At 60.4% G+C, this 15,173-nt stretch overlaps 1 protein-coding gene across 3 annotated transcripts in view; it reads left to right on the forward strand.

The window, feature by feature from the left end:
• The first annotated feature begins 250 nt into the window (after positions 1-250).
• The window catches only part of MRC2 (mannose receptor C-type 2), a 30,325-nt gene continuing 15,402 nt past the window's right edge, over positions 251-15,173 (forward strand). Inside the window, exons 1-6 of one of the 3 annotated variants that reach the window (XM_068918713.1) lie at positions 251-388; positions 12,293-12,700; positions 13,233-13,406; positions 13,916-14,080; positions 14,443-14,556; positions 14,750-14,893. In XM_068918713.1, coding sequence (XP_068774814.1) covers positions 298-388; positions 12,293-12,700; positions 13,233-13,406; positions 13,916-14,080; positions 14,443-14,556; positions 14,750-14,893 — 1,096 coding nt within the window. In that variant the 5' untranslated portion in view covers positions 251-297. Of the gene's footprint in view, positions 389-3,384; positions 3,591-3,698; positions 3,718-12,292; positions 12,701-13,232; positions 13,407-13,915; positions 14,081-14,442; positions 14,557-14,749; positions 14,894-15,173 lie in introns of those variants that run through there. The other 2 variants (XM_068918712.1, XM_068918714.1) reach the window with 2 other exon arrangements.

The following is a 15,173-nucleotide window of genomic DNA, read 5'->3' on the forward strand; positions in this document are numbered from 1 at the left end:
GAAACGTGCCGCTCCGGCTCCCGAGCGAAGCCTCCCTCCGGCTCCCGCTGACGCAGTGTCTGAGGCCGGCCCTGGCTCCCAACACACACACACACGCGCGCTATTTTTTTTTTTATTTTTTTAACTTTTTTTTTTTTTTTTTTTGGTGGTGGTGGTGGTGGTGTCCCTCCTCCTCCTCTCCCTCCTTCCCCCCCCCCGCCTCCCTGCCCGCCCCTCCGCCGTCCCCCGCGAGCCGGCGGGCAGCGAAGCGCGGCGGCGGCGCGGAGCGGCGCGGAGCGGAGCGCGGCAGCGCCGGGCATGAGGCGCGGCGGCTCCGCGGGGCCGCGGCTCCTGCGCGCCTGCCTCTGCCTGCTCGGCCTGCCGCTGGTGCTCGGCGCTGCGCAGCCAGGTGGGACCGCGGGGCTCTTTGTCCGACCCCCCCCTCCCCCCTCGGCCGCTCATTTTGGGACGGGGCGGGGTGGGGGGGGGGAAGGCGGCGAGACCCGCTTCGGGCTCGCCCAGTTCGGGTCGGTTTCGTTGCGTTCGCTTCGGATTTGTGGGTTGTTTTTTTTCGGTTTTTTTTTTTTTGGGGGGGGGGGAGTTTGCATTTAATTTCGTCGCCTTTCGGCTCCCCGCGCCGCCGGGCCGGCGGCCACGCAGCCGTCTGGGCAGCCGGAGCCAGACGGAAACGCCGCCGCGGCCCCGAGGGGGAGGCGGCGCCGCGCCGGGGGCGGCAGCGGGCGGCAGCGGGGCCCGGCGCGCCCCCGGCACCCGCCTCTGGCCCTTTTGTCTCGGCGGCGGCCGCCCGCGGGGGTGTTTTTTAAACCGGGGGTGGGGGGGGGGGGGCGGTGAAATCTGAAGTGGTTTATTAAGAGGTTTCCAGCGGGCTCCTTGCTCCCCTCCGGCCCGCGCCTCGCTGCTCGGACCGCGGCCCCAGTAGGTAGCTGCACACTTCCTTTCTTCCTAACTTTTCACAAGCCAGTCAATCGGTTCTTTTTTACCTTTTTTTTTTTTTTTTGCCCCCAAAAAACTCTCAAGACACCGTGTGCCACACGCCTGAGGCTCCTCAGGATGGCCCCGGAATAGCCCTGCGAAACGTTTTCTAACCCGGGATATGTCTATTGGCAGCAGCGAGCCACCGGTTTTGTTGCTTCCTTTAATTAATTTGGCCTTGCGGAGCAAATGAAAATTAAAAAAAAAAAAAAAAGAACAAAAACACAAGAGATCGAAACTGGCTACTTTGGCCTGACCAATAACAAACGTAAACCCCTTGGCCTGTTTTATTCGCGTACGTTTAGCAAATGCGAACCAGATTTGCAAATGGCAATAGGGGAGGGCGCCGTTGGCTCGCCTCCTCCCCGCTTGCCCCCAGCTTTTCCCCCTTCCCTCCCCGCGAAGGAGCCACGCGAGCAGGGCCGACCTCTGCATTCCTAGATGGGCTTTTGGGAAAGGTCGAGGCGAGAGGAAGCCACCACCTTGGGAAGGGACAAAAAGCGATTGAACGGTTGCGCTGTGTTGCAACAGTGTTCGGAGAAACTCCGGTGCCGAGGGAGAGCGCGAGAGAGAGCGTGAGCGGAGGCACGGATGGCAGAAAGGGCTTGTCTGAGAAATTCAGGAAGGGTTAAGCAATGGAAAAGAAATCCTCGTCTCGTCCGGGAGCGTTCAGGAGAGCGGTATCTAGGCTTTCTGCTGGTTGGAGACGGTCTCAGCTGAACCCCCCCAGCTTCTGCAGCTGAGCCTTCGCTAAACCCGGCCCAGCCCTGGGAATGGCTTGGCTCAAGGTCCGGAGAGGCTTCTTTTGCGGCCGCTGGTTTCGGGAGGGTTAATGTGACTCACTTTAAAAGCCCTCCTCCTCCTCCAGCGGGCTCCGGCGCCTAGATCCCTGGATTTCGGCAGAGGTCAGAGCCCCGGCTGCCTGTAGGGACCCAATTCTGGCGGTTTTGCCACGAAAAAAGCGCGTAGGAACCGGGAGCCGGAGGCCGTAACCCCGCGGCGAGCAGCGCCTCCGTCCCCGAGGTGCAACGCGGGTGCGCCGAGTCGGGCGTCAGGAGCAGGGCGGCTCGAGCTGGCGCCGCTTCGGGGCCGGAGGGCCAACGAGATGCCGCTCGGCCCCTTCGCAGCCCTGCCTTGCTAACGCTGAGGTTCCCGTAGGCGGCAGCGCGCAAAGCCGGCGGCCGCCGGCGGCCCGGCCCCGGCCCCGGGAGCCACCGCCGGTGCCACCGCGCTTGGCGGCGCTCGCCCGCTCGGGCCGTCGCGGGGAAGGAGGCCGCCAGCCTCCGCCGGCTCGTTAGTCTGACGAAGCGCTTTCGCTCCCCGTGCTCGCCCGCTTCCATCCCGTCCTCCGGGGTAATCTGAGCCTTTCCAATTATTGTTAATTCTGCGGGTAATTCAGTCTAAAGAGCCAGCGTGGAGGCGCGGGGCCCGGCCGAGCGCCAAGCTGAGTTTGCAGCTTCTCACTTGGCTTTGGGGCTCGGGGTGGATTAATCCCAAGCGCCCTTTTCCTGGCTGCTTTTCTAATAAAACTCCTCCAGCGTTGGCCCAGCAGAAAGGCTGGGTTTGCCCGGGAGCAGGCGGTTCCCGCGACGGGGTCGAGCCGCTCGCTGCCCGCCGGGACGGCGCAGAAGCACCCCGGGGCTTCGCGTGGGGGACGGCGGCTCCGGCGCGGGACGTCACGCGGCGGGGCAAGGCGGTCGCTCTGGTCGCGTTCATCCGGGGCCCTCCCGGCGTGGAGCCGCCCTCGTCCCGCGGCTTAGTGACCCGCAACGCCTGGAGAAAAACGTAATTTGGGAACGGCGTGGGCAACGGGCAGCTCTGCTGGGCGGGATGCGCCGTGGTCCGTCCTCGCCGCCGCCTGCGGCCTGCGACCGTGGGTGACGCCTCCCGCCGGGCTGCTGGTGCGGTCGAATCACAGCAGGGGCCAAAAAGGGACCGGGAGGAGAATTTACAGCCTTTAAACCGAGCCGAGCAGCCTTTGCATAAAATCCCACCCCCTCCCCACGCTCCATTTTCCCCTTTTCAATGAAAACGGCCCGTTGCGCTGTAAGCGTTACTCAGGAATTGATAGCGTGGTCGTCTTCCGATGGATTGGGAAATCAGAGCTGGAAGGAGGAACCGAGAAATAATAGTTGCTATTGCCGGCGAGGAAGCTCTGCTTGGCGTGGCGCAGGCCAGCCGGGGACCGGGCGACGCGAGGGGCCGGCAGGGCAACGGCTCCTTGCGCAAGACCCTCGGAAAGCAACGGGGAGTTATTCTTTCACTTCTCGCTGTGCAAAACCATCGTGCCGCGCCCTGGCCGGGGGACGTTTCCCACGTGTTCGAGCATCCTCTCTACCCGGGGACGCGGCGCCTCCGCCCCGGCAGCACTTGGCTGGAGGAGGACGTAGAGGCGTTTCCAGGCGTGTGGTTTCCCCGATGCGGTTGCCTCGGCTCAACGGTCGCCCGTTCCCGGCGCGGGGCGGACGCGCGGCTCCGCGAGCGCCTCGGCTTTGCCGTCCGTGGGCATTTCTTGCCCTGGCGGCTCGTGGCTGCCGCGTTTCGGGGCGCTCGGCGTTTTCGGTGGAAGCGGCGAGCTCCTGGTCGAATGCAGTTCGATCCTGCCGGTCCCTGTCCAGGTCTGCAAATGACTTTTTTTTTTTTTCCGGGGCAACTTTTAGCCCGAAAGTTAAAGAAAATGGCTGCTCTGCAGTATAATTGCTGTCTGTTAAATCAGTCTCTACAGCTAACTCGGTGGCCGGACCGGTAAGTCCACCCGAGCGACGTAGCCGGCTCCGCGCTCGCCCATCGCGCCCTGCCCCGGCCGTGTATCTCGCGTCGCTGCTGCTTTTTCGGGGCTCCTGATCCCACTTCGGCTCTGGCCTGCGCGGACGCAGCGATTTACGCTTGAACAATTCCTAACGTTTCTCCAAGGGCAGCCGAGGAGCAGGCTTTTAATTAATTTGGCCTGTGCGGAGATCGTGGAGCATCTACATTTTTGTCATTCTCCAGATTGCCGGGAACCCCAAAGAAACCCGCACAGATGCTCTTTGTCTGGAAGGGACCCATCTTTAATTAATTACAGTTTACAAAGCGATTAGCGGATTTGCTCGCGCGTCCTGGGGAATAGTCTTCAGCCGGGGAGGGTTTGCAGAGGGCGCGCGGCATTTTTCGTGCATGACGCTCCCTGCTTCTACCTCCCGGCGAGCTCAGCCCTGCGCTGTCCCTAGCGCTGTCGGGAATTTCCACGTGAGACGGCACGTTTGCAGGACGAGGATGCAAACGGGGACGGGGAAATCGCCCGCCTTTCCCTGCCCCGTTCCCGACTGCCGACCCAGCGGCTTTGCGCCCCCGCGGGGAACGGCTCGGTTGGCCCCCGTCTGCCCTGTGAGCGCAGGGCACAAGGCAAGCAAAGAGCATCCAACCAGAAAACTCTTCATTTCAAGCATCGTTTCCATTTAAAAAAAAAAAAAAAGTATTTCTGCGGGACACCTGGAGCTTGATCCTTGCGGGGAAAATTTGTTCAGCTTTGTCGAAATGAGGGATTCCCGCTTTGTAGCCACGGATGGTCCGGCTCCGGCTGGCAGGGGGTACTTTAATAGCAGACGCGGTGCTGGAGAACCGAGGGAGCAGAAATTGGGATTTTTTTTCCTCTGGCCGCCGCTTCCCAGCCTGCAGGAAGGAGCTAACGCAGCCCCGCTGCCGGGCAGCTCCGATTCCCTGTCCCGGGGGTGGGGGGGGAGAGCTGCGTTTCCGGTGGAAAATATTCCGGGATGAACAAATTGGAAGGATGCTGGCGGTGTCCCGTCCAGCCTGAGCTCACGCGGAGCCCGGCCAGGGCGCTCCTCCCCGGCACCCCGGTCCCCCGCGTCCGGGGAGCAACCGTCTGGCGGCGGAGGAGCCCCGTCCCTCGCAGGGTGGAGCTCGGGGGGTACCGCTGGGTTCGTTTCCCGGCCCGGCACCGCTTTACGTGTGTCGGTTCGCACGCTCGCGTCGCCTTTACGTTGCCGCGGGGCTGTTTTGCTCGAGCACCTGGAAGCCTTTCTTTACGGCAGCTCCTTATAGATTTATCCCCCCCCCCCCGCCTTAAACGGGAGCCCGTGGACGTCGGTTGCAAACTCGGATTTCAATCAGAGCAGAGCTTTATTATTTTTTGCGATGCCAAAGGCTCTGCCTTGCTTTAAAGCGCCGCCTTAAAACTAAAATACTGAGCGTTTCTCCTTCCCGGGATGCCGGGAATTCAATCCGTGTAACTGCATTCGTGGCGGTGCGCTGCTGGTGTCGCCGCGGTCCTTCCCTTCCCGGCGGCAGGCGCGCGAGTCCCACCTCGGTCGGCTTCGCCGCGCGGGTACCCGCCGTGGGGCTGGATCCTGCAGTGGGTCCTGGCGGGGTCGGGGGACAACGCGCGTCGCTGGAGGGAGGTGAGAGGGTCTGAGCCGGCCCGTAGGTGCGGGAAGGCCGATGCCGCGGCTCCGCTCTTGGCTCCCTTGTCCCCTTCTACGGCTGGAAATCATTTGAGCTGCTTATGAACGAGCCTCTCCCATGGCAAATATCCGGATATTTATTTATCTGCATCCAGGGTGCAGGGAACGGGCTGACGAATGTCTGCAAAGAGCTTGCAATGTGCTCCGTGGACCTCATCCAACATTTTTTTTGAAGGCAGCCGAAAATAAGCAGGATGGTAGGTAGCCTTCTCCGGCCGCAGCCAAGTAAGGAGCCGCTCTCAGAAGTCTCCCGCCGTGGAAGCAGCGGCTCTCCTGCAGCCTGGCTCCGCTTGGCTCCCAGCGAGGTCCGCGGTGTTTCCCCCCCTCAGCCAGGCCAGCCTGAGCTTCACTTTGTGTCCTGCAGCGTAACGCCTGGCAGCACAGCGGTAGCACGGTCGTGTTGCTTGAGCGTTTTCCTGCCACGGGGTTACCGAAATCCCAAGGATTATTTTCCTCCATAGGAATACTTGAGGCAGCGGCAGGTGGAGCTGGGGCAGCTCTTTCCATCCTGCCAGGAAAGCAGTCGGATGCATCTATCCCAGATGCACAGCCCGGGCGGCACATCTGGTTTTTGCTTCTCTCTTCTCCGTTCCTATCTTCTTCCTGGGCTTGCAACAGCCTCACGCTTTCCACTGAGGAGGAGCTGCCACTTCCCACGGCTTTTCCTTCAACTTTGCTCCATTGCTTTTGAAGCCGCTGCTCACCTCTGGTCAGTGTTAGCACATAAATGAGAAGAAATGCACCGAAAGCCCGTTAAATACAAAGATTGCATCTGGCACAAGACGTCTCCGAGATAAAGATCGTTGGAAACAGGCTCGTTTTGGGGAAAGTCGTTGCATGCACGTCCTATTCTCATGGCCTTTGCTGCTTTGGGCAGCTCTGGGAGGCAGAGCGTGGCGCGACCTGGCCCTTCAGCCTCGTCTCACACAGGTTGCCTTTGGACCCTGGGACGTGTCAGCTTCTGGTCGTGGTCAAACCGATCCCGAGCTCTGCAGAGTCCCTCCAAATCCCCTTGGATGATATTCGGCCTCGCTGGTGCCCTGATGATGTCCGGCCCCTCCAGAGCTGCTGTGCCGGTGGCCTGGTGGCCTTTGTGGCGTTGTCCCCACATGTCCGGTCTCCGGCACACCGGGACTCGCATCTTCCTTGCTCTTTGGGGACGTTCCTGGCATACGAATAAATCATAACCCCCCGTGAGAGCGCCGGGCAGAGGGCGGCGAGCGGGACGGGGCGGCTGAGCTGGAAAAAAATGGAGTTTTCCCTGCTTTATTCCGGCGTTGGTGGAAGGCGAGCTCCGGATAAATATGCGTGTGCCATCTGACACAGTGCCTCCGAGAGGTGCCATAAAGAAAGCTTATCCTAAAGAAAACCCCACGTTGCAGGTCCCAGGTGTGCAGCCGCTAAATGCGGTTGCAGGGACCGGGCAGCACTAACGCCCTGGGCCCGGGTGTTTGTAGAAATGTGTGGCACGAGCCGCTGGAGCATTTGCAGCCGTGCCCCAGGGCGACCGGCAGGAGGATCCTCACCTGAGCTTACAATCGCTCCGTGCAGTCCTTCCTGGCGAGCGGGGAAGGACAAACGCGAAGGTGCTGCAGGCTGCCCCGATGCCCGTGCTGGCTGGGCAGTTTCGGGCAAGGGGATGCTCCCGGGCACGGGATGCCCGAGCGTTGGGTGGTGCGTTCACGGGTGCACAGAAAATACCAGGGAGGTCTCTGCTTACCCCCTTTGGGCCTGCCATGTGGGGGCAAAATTGTAGGTCTTCTCCAAAATTGTCGGTCGTGAAGTTGTCCTTATTTGCTATGGGGTGTTAAAGCCTTTGCGGGAAGGGTTGAGCTGAGTTCCCAGCTGGTCCTTCCCGTATGGATATGTTGATGGCTGAAAACTTGACTTTTTTAAAAAGGAAAACTGACATTTCCCCCTGGGACGCCGGCACCAGGAGCGAGGCGTCAGGGGCGAGAAAATACCTCGCGGGTTGACCTAAAGGGCTCAAAGAAGACTCAAAGTTTCTCTGGCTCCGCCGCGTTCGGGGCACCGATGCCAACGGCTGGATTTGTCCCACGGAGGGGGCCCGGCGCGAAAGCGTCCGTGTGCGAGGGGCGAGCGTTTCTCACGGCGTCCCACGTTGCTGGAGGGATGCTCGCGGTCCCCCGCCGGCCTGTCCGCGGCCCCCTCCCCAGCCGTGCCGCCTCGGCTTGCTGGCTCGCCGCGCTGCTTGTTTGTCACGCTCGTACCAGGAAGCCCGAGGCAGACGTCCAGGTGGCTGGGTGGCTGGCACAGGCTCCGCGTGCGAGAACGAAACAGCGTCCGTGCTGTTTCGGTGTGGTTTTTGGTTTGGTTTTTTTTTTTTTCCTTGCTTTGCCTCTGCAGTTCCTCCTCGGAGGGGGTGGAGCGGGACACGGCGGGGGAGAGCCCCTCTGTGCCCCCCAGCCCCACTGGAGGGATGCTGCTGCCGTCCCCGGCGGGGTCTGCAGCGTGCACATCCCTGCACCGGCCGGGCCCGGGTAGAGTCTGGCTCTGGTTCAATATCAGTGGGTCCAGGCAGCACATCAAGGAGAAACGACGTTTTCAAATCCTTAGAGGTCGGTCCTTCGTTGGGGGTAGCTCAGGAGAGGGTTGGAGTCTCCCTGCGGGAGAAAAGGGTGGGAGAAGGCGTTCATCAGTACAAATACGTCCCGTGCACCAGCCGGGAAAGTTCATCAGCGGCATCGATTGCTGTGCCTTGGCCGGGAAGCTCTGAGCACCCGCAGCGGAGCTGGAGCTGGCTGCAGGCTCAGGAGGACGCGCTGCGCTGCTTCGCGTTCCTCCCATTTCAAAGGTTTCTTTGCGAGCACCAACTGGAAGATGCTCAACGGAGAGGCTGAATTCTGCGGAAAGGAGCAGCGCCGCGCAAGAGAGACTCGCGAGTCCCCTGGGCAACTGTCTCCTCCGTGGGCGTCGAAGCCCACGGTGGTGGGCTGTGCCGAGGAGTAGCTGGGGCCACGGAGACGGAAGGGGTCTGCCCAAGGCGGGTCCGAGTAGCGCCGCTGCCAACGCGGTGCGTGTTCGCAGCTCCTGGGCACCAGCCTCCAGGGGTCAAGCCGGCACCGAATTCCCTGTAAACGAGTAAGGGAAAGAAGAGCACGTTTCGGGTGAGGAACAGCGCGTGCCTGCGTCAACATGCGGAGAGCTCCTCTCTTCCAGGCGCCCTGGGAATGGCTCCCTGCAGTGGGTTTTCAGCGGGTTTTTGCAAGGGTTTTTTGCAAAACTGCAGTTTAGGGGCTTCCGGCGGGTGCTTAAAAAGGAACGTACGCTGAAATGCTTCGTGCGAGGATGCACTTTGGGACCTGACGCTGGGCCGGGGCGGGGGCTCTCGGTGGCTCACGCTGCGGATGCTGAATTTCTGCGGGGCCGAGGCGCTTCTGAAAGTCCTGCTTGCAGGCGGCGAACGCCTCGCCGGCTCCGAGCGCGGGTTGCGCTCCCGCGCCGGGGTCCCGGCCGCCGTCCCTGGGGAGAGGCGGTGGGGCGAGCGAGAGCCGAAGGCGGAAAGCGGTTTGCGTTTTGCGGTTAGGCCGCGTTTTCGGGGCGAGCGTGCAGGCAAGCAGCTGAACGAGGGCAGCGGGGGGTCGCGGGACCCGGATGCATGGAAAACCGGCTCCGTAACGGAGGGCTCGTGCGCCTGAACGCTGCCGTTGCCTGCCTTGGGCTGCTCCCAGCTCGTAGGGGCACCGGACAGACTAATAAATCGGGGCAAAGCTGATATTTGGGGCCGACGGGACTGCGCCGGGCAGGACCTCCTCGGGCTGCGGGTGATGGCGGCTCTTGGGTACCGGGGGGACTCGGCCGTCGTCCCAGGGGCCAGCGGCTCGGGGACGTTGGGATGAGCTATCCCGCAGCGGAAACGCTGGAGCGGAGGCACCGGGGCATGTCGTGGCTCAGCTGCCCCCCCTGCATCCCGCGGGAACTGCAAAAGGAGGGGTTTCTCGTTCGAGGGTTATTAATTAGTTGTGATCGAGGGTTTGGTTCTCCTCCAGATTGCTAAAAGTTTTCTAGCCCTTAACCCGCGCTGCACTTGTAAAAACCCTCTTGGAAAGGTATTTCCCTCTCCAGTGGACGCTCGGCTCCGTTCTCTCCCGGCAGAGACCGGGGGGAGATGCCGGATGTCCCGGAGCGCGGGGCTGCGCTGGGGTGCGCGGCTCTGGCCGGCGGCGCCTCTCCGCAGGTTCCCTCATTTGGACACGTGGACTCGGGCTTTTCTTTTCGTTAAAGCCATCGGTTTGGACCATGCCTTGAACTTGGGTGTTTTCCCGATTTCGGGGCAACGTCGGAGAAAGCACCCAGGGCCCGGGCGGCGGGAAGGTGCTGGCTCTGCTTTTTGCCCGTGTGAAAGGTCTCTGCAGCAGAACCGCGTCCAATGGGTCCAGCCGGCCGAAGCAGCAGAGCGGGCAAGTAGGCTCGTGCCAGCAGGTAACTTTCTGTTGTCTCTTTAGCCCGCGGGCCCAAAACTCGAGGCTATAATTTTCTAGCTCCGGCTCTTCTCTTTTTGGAGTAAGATGATATTTTCTGCTTTTCCGGCCCCAGGCTCCCCCCCTCGAGTCTGGGCAGCTTCCTTTGAACTTTCTGCTGACGTGTGGCTGCAGTGGAAACAGGGGCCCCTCGCACCGCGCTCGGCTGCCCGTCCTCGCCCAAACGCAGCCGGCAGCGCGGCGCTGGGATGCCCCGCTTTGGGTCTGGTCCTCGCAGGGGCTCAGCACCCTGCCGGAGGGCCATCAAAGGTCTTTTCTCTGCACCAGGATGAGGCCTCTGCTGTGCTGGGTCCCGTTGCCGAGCTGGCAGCCGGGCGCTGCGCAGGGATGGCTGGTTTGAACCCTTCCCTTCCTTGTCGGAAGGCTTTTTTTCCCTTAGACTATTAATTTTCTTGGCCGATTTGGAAAGTTGAATTAAAAAATAAGCCCAGAAAGGTGTCCCGTTGCTGACCCCTGCCGCCAAGGCGCTCGCCATGGTGGTAGCTCCTCTGTTGCTATTGCTACGCCAAAGGCTGGTGTTGCAACACGGCTGGGCAATTGATGGCTCCTTGCAAAGGGATGCGACGGCAGCCTGTGACCCGGAGAGCTGCTAACTAGGGTGCAGCAGGTCACCGCACTGATGCTGCGCTGCCCCAAGGGTGCCTAAAAAACCCCCATGCTCATCGTGCTGCTGCAGGGTGGCCACAAAGCGGCTGCTCCAGCCTGCTCAGAGAGCTGTGCAAGCACCACCCAAACGCTTCGGGGCGGCCTTTTGCAGAGGAGGGAGAGTCTTCGTGGGTCTGGCTGCGAGCGAGGTTTTTTTTCTTTTCCCCTACTGCCTATGTGCAGGAAGGGGGTGAGGAGAGGCCCAGGATGGATGGCTTACGTCTGCAAAATTGCATTGCAAAAAACAGTTGGTGCATGTGTTTGGTGGGGAGATGGGCAGCTCTGCAGAGTCCTATGACTGTTGCAGCGCTCGTTGCATTTGTGGACCTGTAGGCAGTGAGCACTGGCAGAAGGGACCTGAGCTTCAGCTAGTCAAAATATACCCCTTCTGAGTTATTACTTATTTTTTCACTTGCTGTGATTTTTAAAATACTTTCTGAGAAATTAAAGCTGCATCTTCCCTCTTGCAATCGCCACCTGTTTCTGTTAAGCGCACAGAGTCTTCTCCCCTTCTCTCCCGCCGAGATCTTGATATTAGCCTTGATATTAGCCTCTTGATATTAGTCTTTTGTGTTTCTTCGACACCGTCCCTGGTGTCATCTCTGCCGGGGAATTTCAGATAATTCCTGTTCTGAAGCCAGGTTGAGGAGCGCAAAGCTTTCCATGCTGAACCTACAGAACAAATCCCTATTTCATTTTCTTTCTTCCTCCGTTTCTTTTTCTTTTAGTTTTGCAGAGGCAAGTCAGGAGAGTTTGCTAATCTCCTGGGGTGCAGGTTGCTTCAATGTGCAAGAGCTGGTTGTAGCAACATAGTCGGCATGGGGTGAAGTTTCAGACGAGTAGGAAATGAAAACCCTTTTTTTGACAAAAAATTCACACAGTGGCAAAAAAAAAAAAAAAAACAACCAAACACACACACACAAAGCAAACCGAAGCTAAATATAGAAGGGACCGTGAGTGGGAGTTAACCTCACATGCTGTTTTTGGTGAAAAATGGGTTGCTTTTGAAAAACAAGCGTTCTGAGAGCATGGCTCTTGGCGTCTTTTGCTGGGGCGTTGTTGCAAGACACGCGCGGTGGTTTTGCTCTAGGTGGCTCTTCTATGCAGAGGCTGGTGGCAGCTATGATCTAATCGAGTTATTTAACCATTTGCCACTTTTTAAGTCAAAAAGATGCGCATGAATAGATCGACTGTCTTTAACCGTGATGCTGTAACACGTCAGCTGGAGAAAGGTATTATCACAGGTGCCAGCGTGGCTCTGGGAAGCAGCCCCCCAGTGCCCTAATGGTTTTACAGGTTTATGCAACCGTATGGGTAGAGAAAATCCTGAGCGCCTGGGGTGGCCAATGGTAATGTGGCTCCATAAGGGGAATCCATAACTACCTGTCGGGATGCAAGTTAGGGAAGCAAAAGGTGATTGTGAGGGTGAAAGCGAGGGGAAGAAATGCAGGAGGCTGCTTTTCTCCTTCCTTCCCTCCCCAGCACCAGGGTATGCGGTGGGGGTCCGAGTGTGACTACCATGGGAAAATGCTCTGTGTCAGGCGAAGGAGGCGCCGATGAGCATTTTCCACCACGAACGAGTGCCGTGATGGGGAGACCTTCCTCTTAAGTGTGCTTCGCTTCCCTAGTTTTTGGTGGGTCCCCAAATACACATCAAAATGTTGGACTCCTCGTGCCTAACCTTTTCCTTTCTCTCCTCTCGCCGCCCAGAGTCCAAAGTCTTCCTCATCTACAACACGGGCCTGCAGGGCTGCCTGGAGACCAAGGACTCACTGGTGAGGCTGGCCAAGGCCTGCAACACCAGCGCCCCAGCCCACCAGTGGAAATGGGTTTCGAGGAACCGGCTCTTCAACGTGGGTGCCATGCAGTGCCTGGGGGTGTCACGGCACGGGGCCAACGCCACCGCAGGAATGCACCCGCTGGCCACCTACGAGTGCGACCGCGAGTCCGTCAACATGCGCTGGAGCTGCCGCAGCCTCGGCGAGCAGCTCTCACAGCACCTGGGCACCCAGGCGGCCAATTCCTCCCTGGCGCCCACCGACAGGGGCGACCAAGCCCGCGGCTCGCACTGGCGCACCTATGGCACTGAGGAGGATCTCTGCTCCGTGCCCTATTCTGGTAATGCCTGGCAGGGCTCCCCTTTGCCCCCTCGGGTGCTTCCCACCCTCCTGAGTGTCTCTGTGCCTGGGAGACCCCCGTATATCGCACAGATGTGGGTCCCTGAGGACACCTGGGAGGCAGAGCCCATTAGCAGCAGTGGGAGTTTGGCCTGGTTTCAGCAGGCGCAGGCATGAAATGCCTTTGTGCCACCAGGGCTATGTTCATGCTTGTCTTATCTGGCAACCCAAAATAAGCAAAACAGCCCCAAAGTATGACTGGAGGCCCTGCAGCGATGGGGGCAGCCCCGATTGCTGCCAAAGTCAGCAGAGAGCTTGTCCCTGGCTCAAGGGGTTTGCAAAACCGCGTGCTGCCCAGGCAGGGTCCGTGCAGGTGGCTGTGTGTTGCATGAGAGTTGAGGGCAGCATCCTACTGTCCAAGAGGCACTTGGGTCCTGGTGGACACCACAGCACGCGGGAAAGCAAGCCCTCACATCGGGCCATTGCCTGCGGCATGGGAGCTGCTTCCAGAGAGAGCTCCTCTTCTTCCGCAGAGATTTACACCATTCAGGGCAACTCGCACGGGAAGCCCTGCACCATCCCCTTCAAGTACGACAACCAGTGGTTCCATGAGTGCACCAGCACGGGGCGCGAGGACGGCCACCTCTGGTGCGCCACCACCCAGGACTACGGCAAGGATGAACGATGGGGCTTCTGTCCCATTAAGAGTAAGTGGGATCGGCATGAAAAGCAAACCCCGGTCAGTACCTCCTGAGGGCTTTCCTCTGAGCTGATGGTGCCTTGCTCCTGGGATCTCAGGCAGTGGCATTTCTCCCCTTCCCTCCGCCACACTCCTGGTGACGGCTCTTGTCTTGTCCCTCTTGGGACCACCCATGGCGCTCGTCGGAGCGAGGTGGCGGTGGTCCTGCAGGTCTGGAGCAGCCCCAGCTGCAGCTCCAACATCTCAGCTCTTGCAGGTTAGGGGGCAGTTTTCCTCATGATAGAGAAAAGCCAATGTTCAAGGCTGCTTGCTCCCCACCAGAGCCTGCAGCAGGCTTGTTAGCCTGCAAAATGTGGCTTTTCCAGACTGCTGATTGACTCCTCCAATACGAGAGGACAAAAAATTGGGAATTACCTCTTGAAGGCCCTCTCGGAGGGCCCTCCCTCTTGGAGGGAACCACGTGTGGAGCGGGGGCCGCGCCGCCCGCTCACCATCGCCCCTGCTCTCTCCCCGTAGGCAATGACTGTGAGACCTTCTGGGACAAGGACCACCTCACCAACAGCTGCTACCAGTTCAACTTCCAGTCAACGCTGTCGTGGCGGGAGGCCTGGAATAGCTGTGAGCAGCAAGGTGCCAACTTGCTGAGCATCACCGAGATCCATGAGCAGACCTACATCAACGGTGAGGTGCCAGGGGGGCGATGCTGGCGTCACCTTGCCCAGGTCCCCCCGAGAACCATGGAGGTGATGGCACCTTGCATGACTATCCGTGATGTCCTCGTGTGGCACAGGGGACACTCTCTTGGTGGGACCTGCAGGAGGGTGTAAGTGAGAGGTGGTGGGTTAAAGAGATGGCTAGGTTCCTCCTGGCTGGAAGCCACTGCAGGGAAAACGTGTGTCCTCGGCCGTGACTGCACCCTCACGAGGCCAGGTTCAGTCCGCCAGGGGACTCACCGTCCAGGGCAGAGCCGGCAGATTGAGCTCAGCCTTGCCCAGGGCTGAAGGCTCTGACCTGCCCCTCGGACCTGTCCACATCTACCCCAGGGCTGCTCACGGGCTACAGCTCCACGCTCTGGATTGGCCTCAACGACTTGGACATCAACGGCGGCTGGCAGTGGTCGGACAACTCACCGCTCAAGTACCTCAACTGGGAGAGCGGTGAGGCCAGGGGGACCACGGGGGGGTGGCTGGCGGAGGGACAAGGGCAGCGTCGCGGCGGGGAACGGCCCTGTTGCATGGGCTGCTGTAGCCTTGCTCGGGGCTTGCCAGCAGCGGCATCCGCTGCGCTGAGTCCAGCCCCATGTGCTGCTCACCGGCACATCCCTGCCTCCCTGCTCACCCCGGCTCGCAGACCAGCCCGACAACCCCAGCGAGGAGAACTGCGGCGTCATCCGGACCGAGTCGTCGGGTGGCTGGCAGAACCGTGACTGCGGCATCGCCCTCCCCTACGTCTGCAAGAAGAAGCCCAACGCCACCGCCGATCCCTTCGCCACGGGTGAGCCGAGGGGCCACGCATCACCGGTGCTGCGTACCGCTGCCCCATGGATGCAGGTCAGGGCCGGTGGGAGCTTCCTAGGAGAAATCTCCACCGGGACTTCCGTAGCTGAGCCCAGACCCATCAGCTCTTGATTTGGGGCTCTCTACAGTGAGAGGAAGGTGCTGGTGCTTGCGGGGGGTCATGGCGTGCTCCCCCCTCGGGCAGGCTGAGGAGGATGCGGTTACGCAAGGTGGAGTTGGAAGCCCACCAAAGGGTTCGTCTTGGGTGATGGGGGGCT

Source organism: Struthio camelus, chromosome 25 (genome assembly GCF_040807025.1).
Source record: "Struthio camelus isolate bStrCam1 chromosome 25, bStrCam1.hap1, whole genome shotgun sequence".
NCBI lineage: Eukaryota > Metazoa > Chordata > Aves > Struthioniformes > Struthionidae > Struthio > Struthio camelus.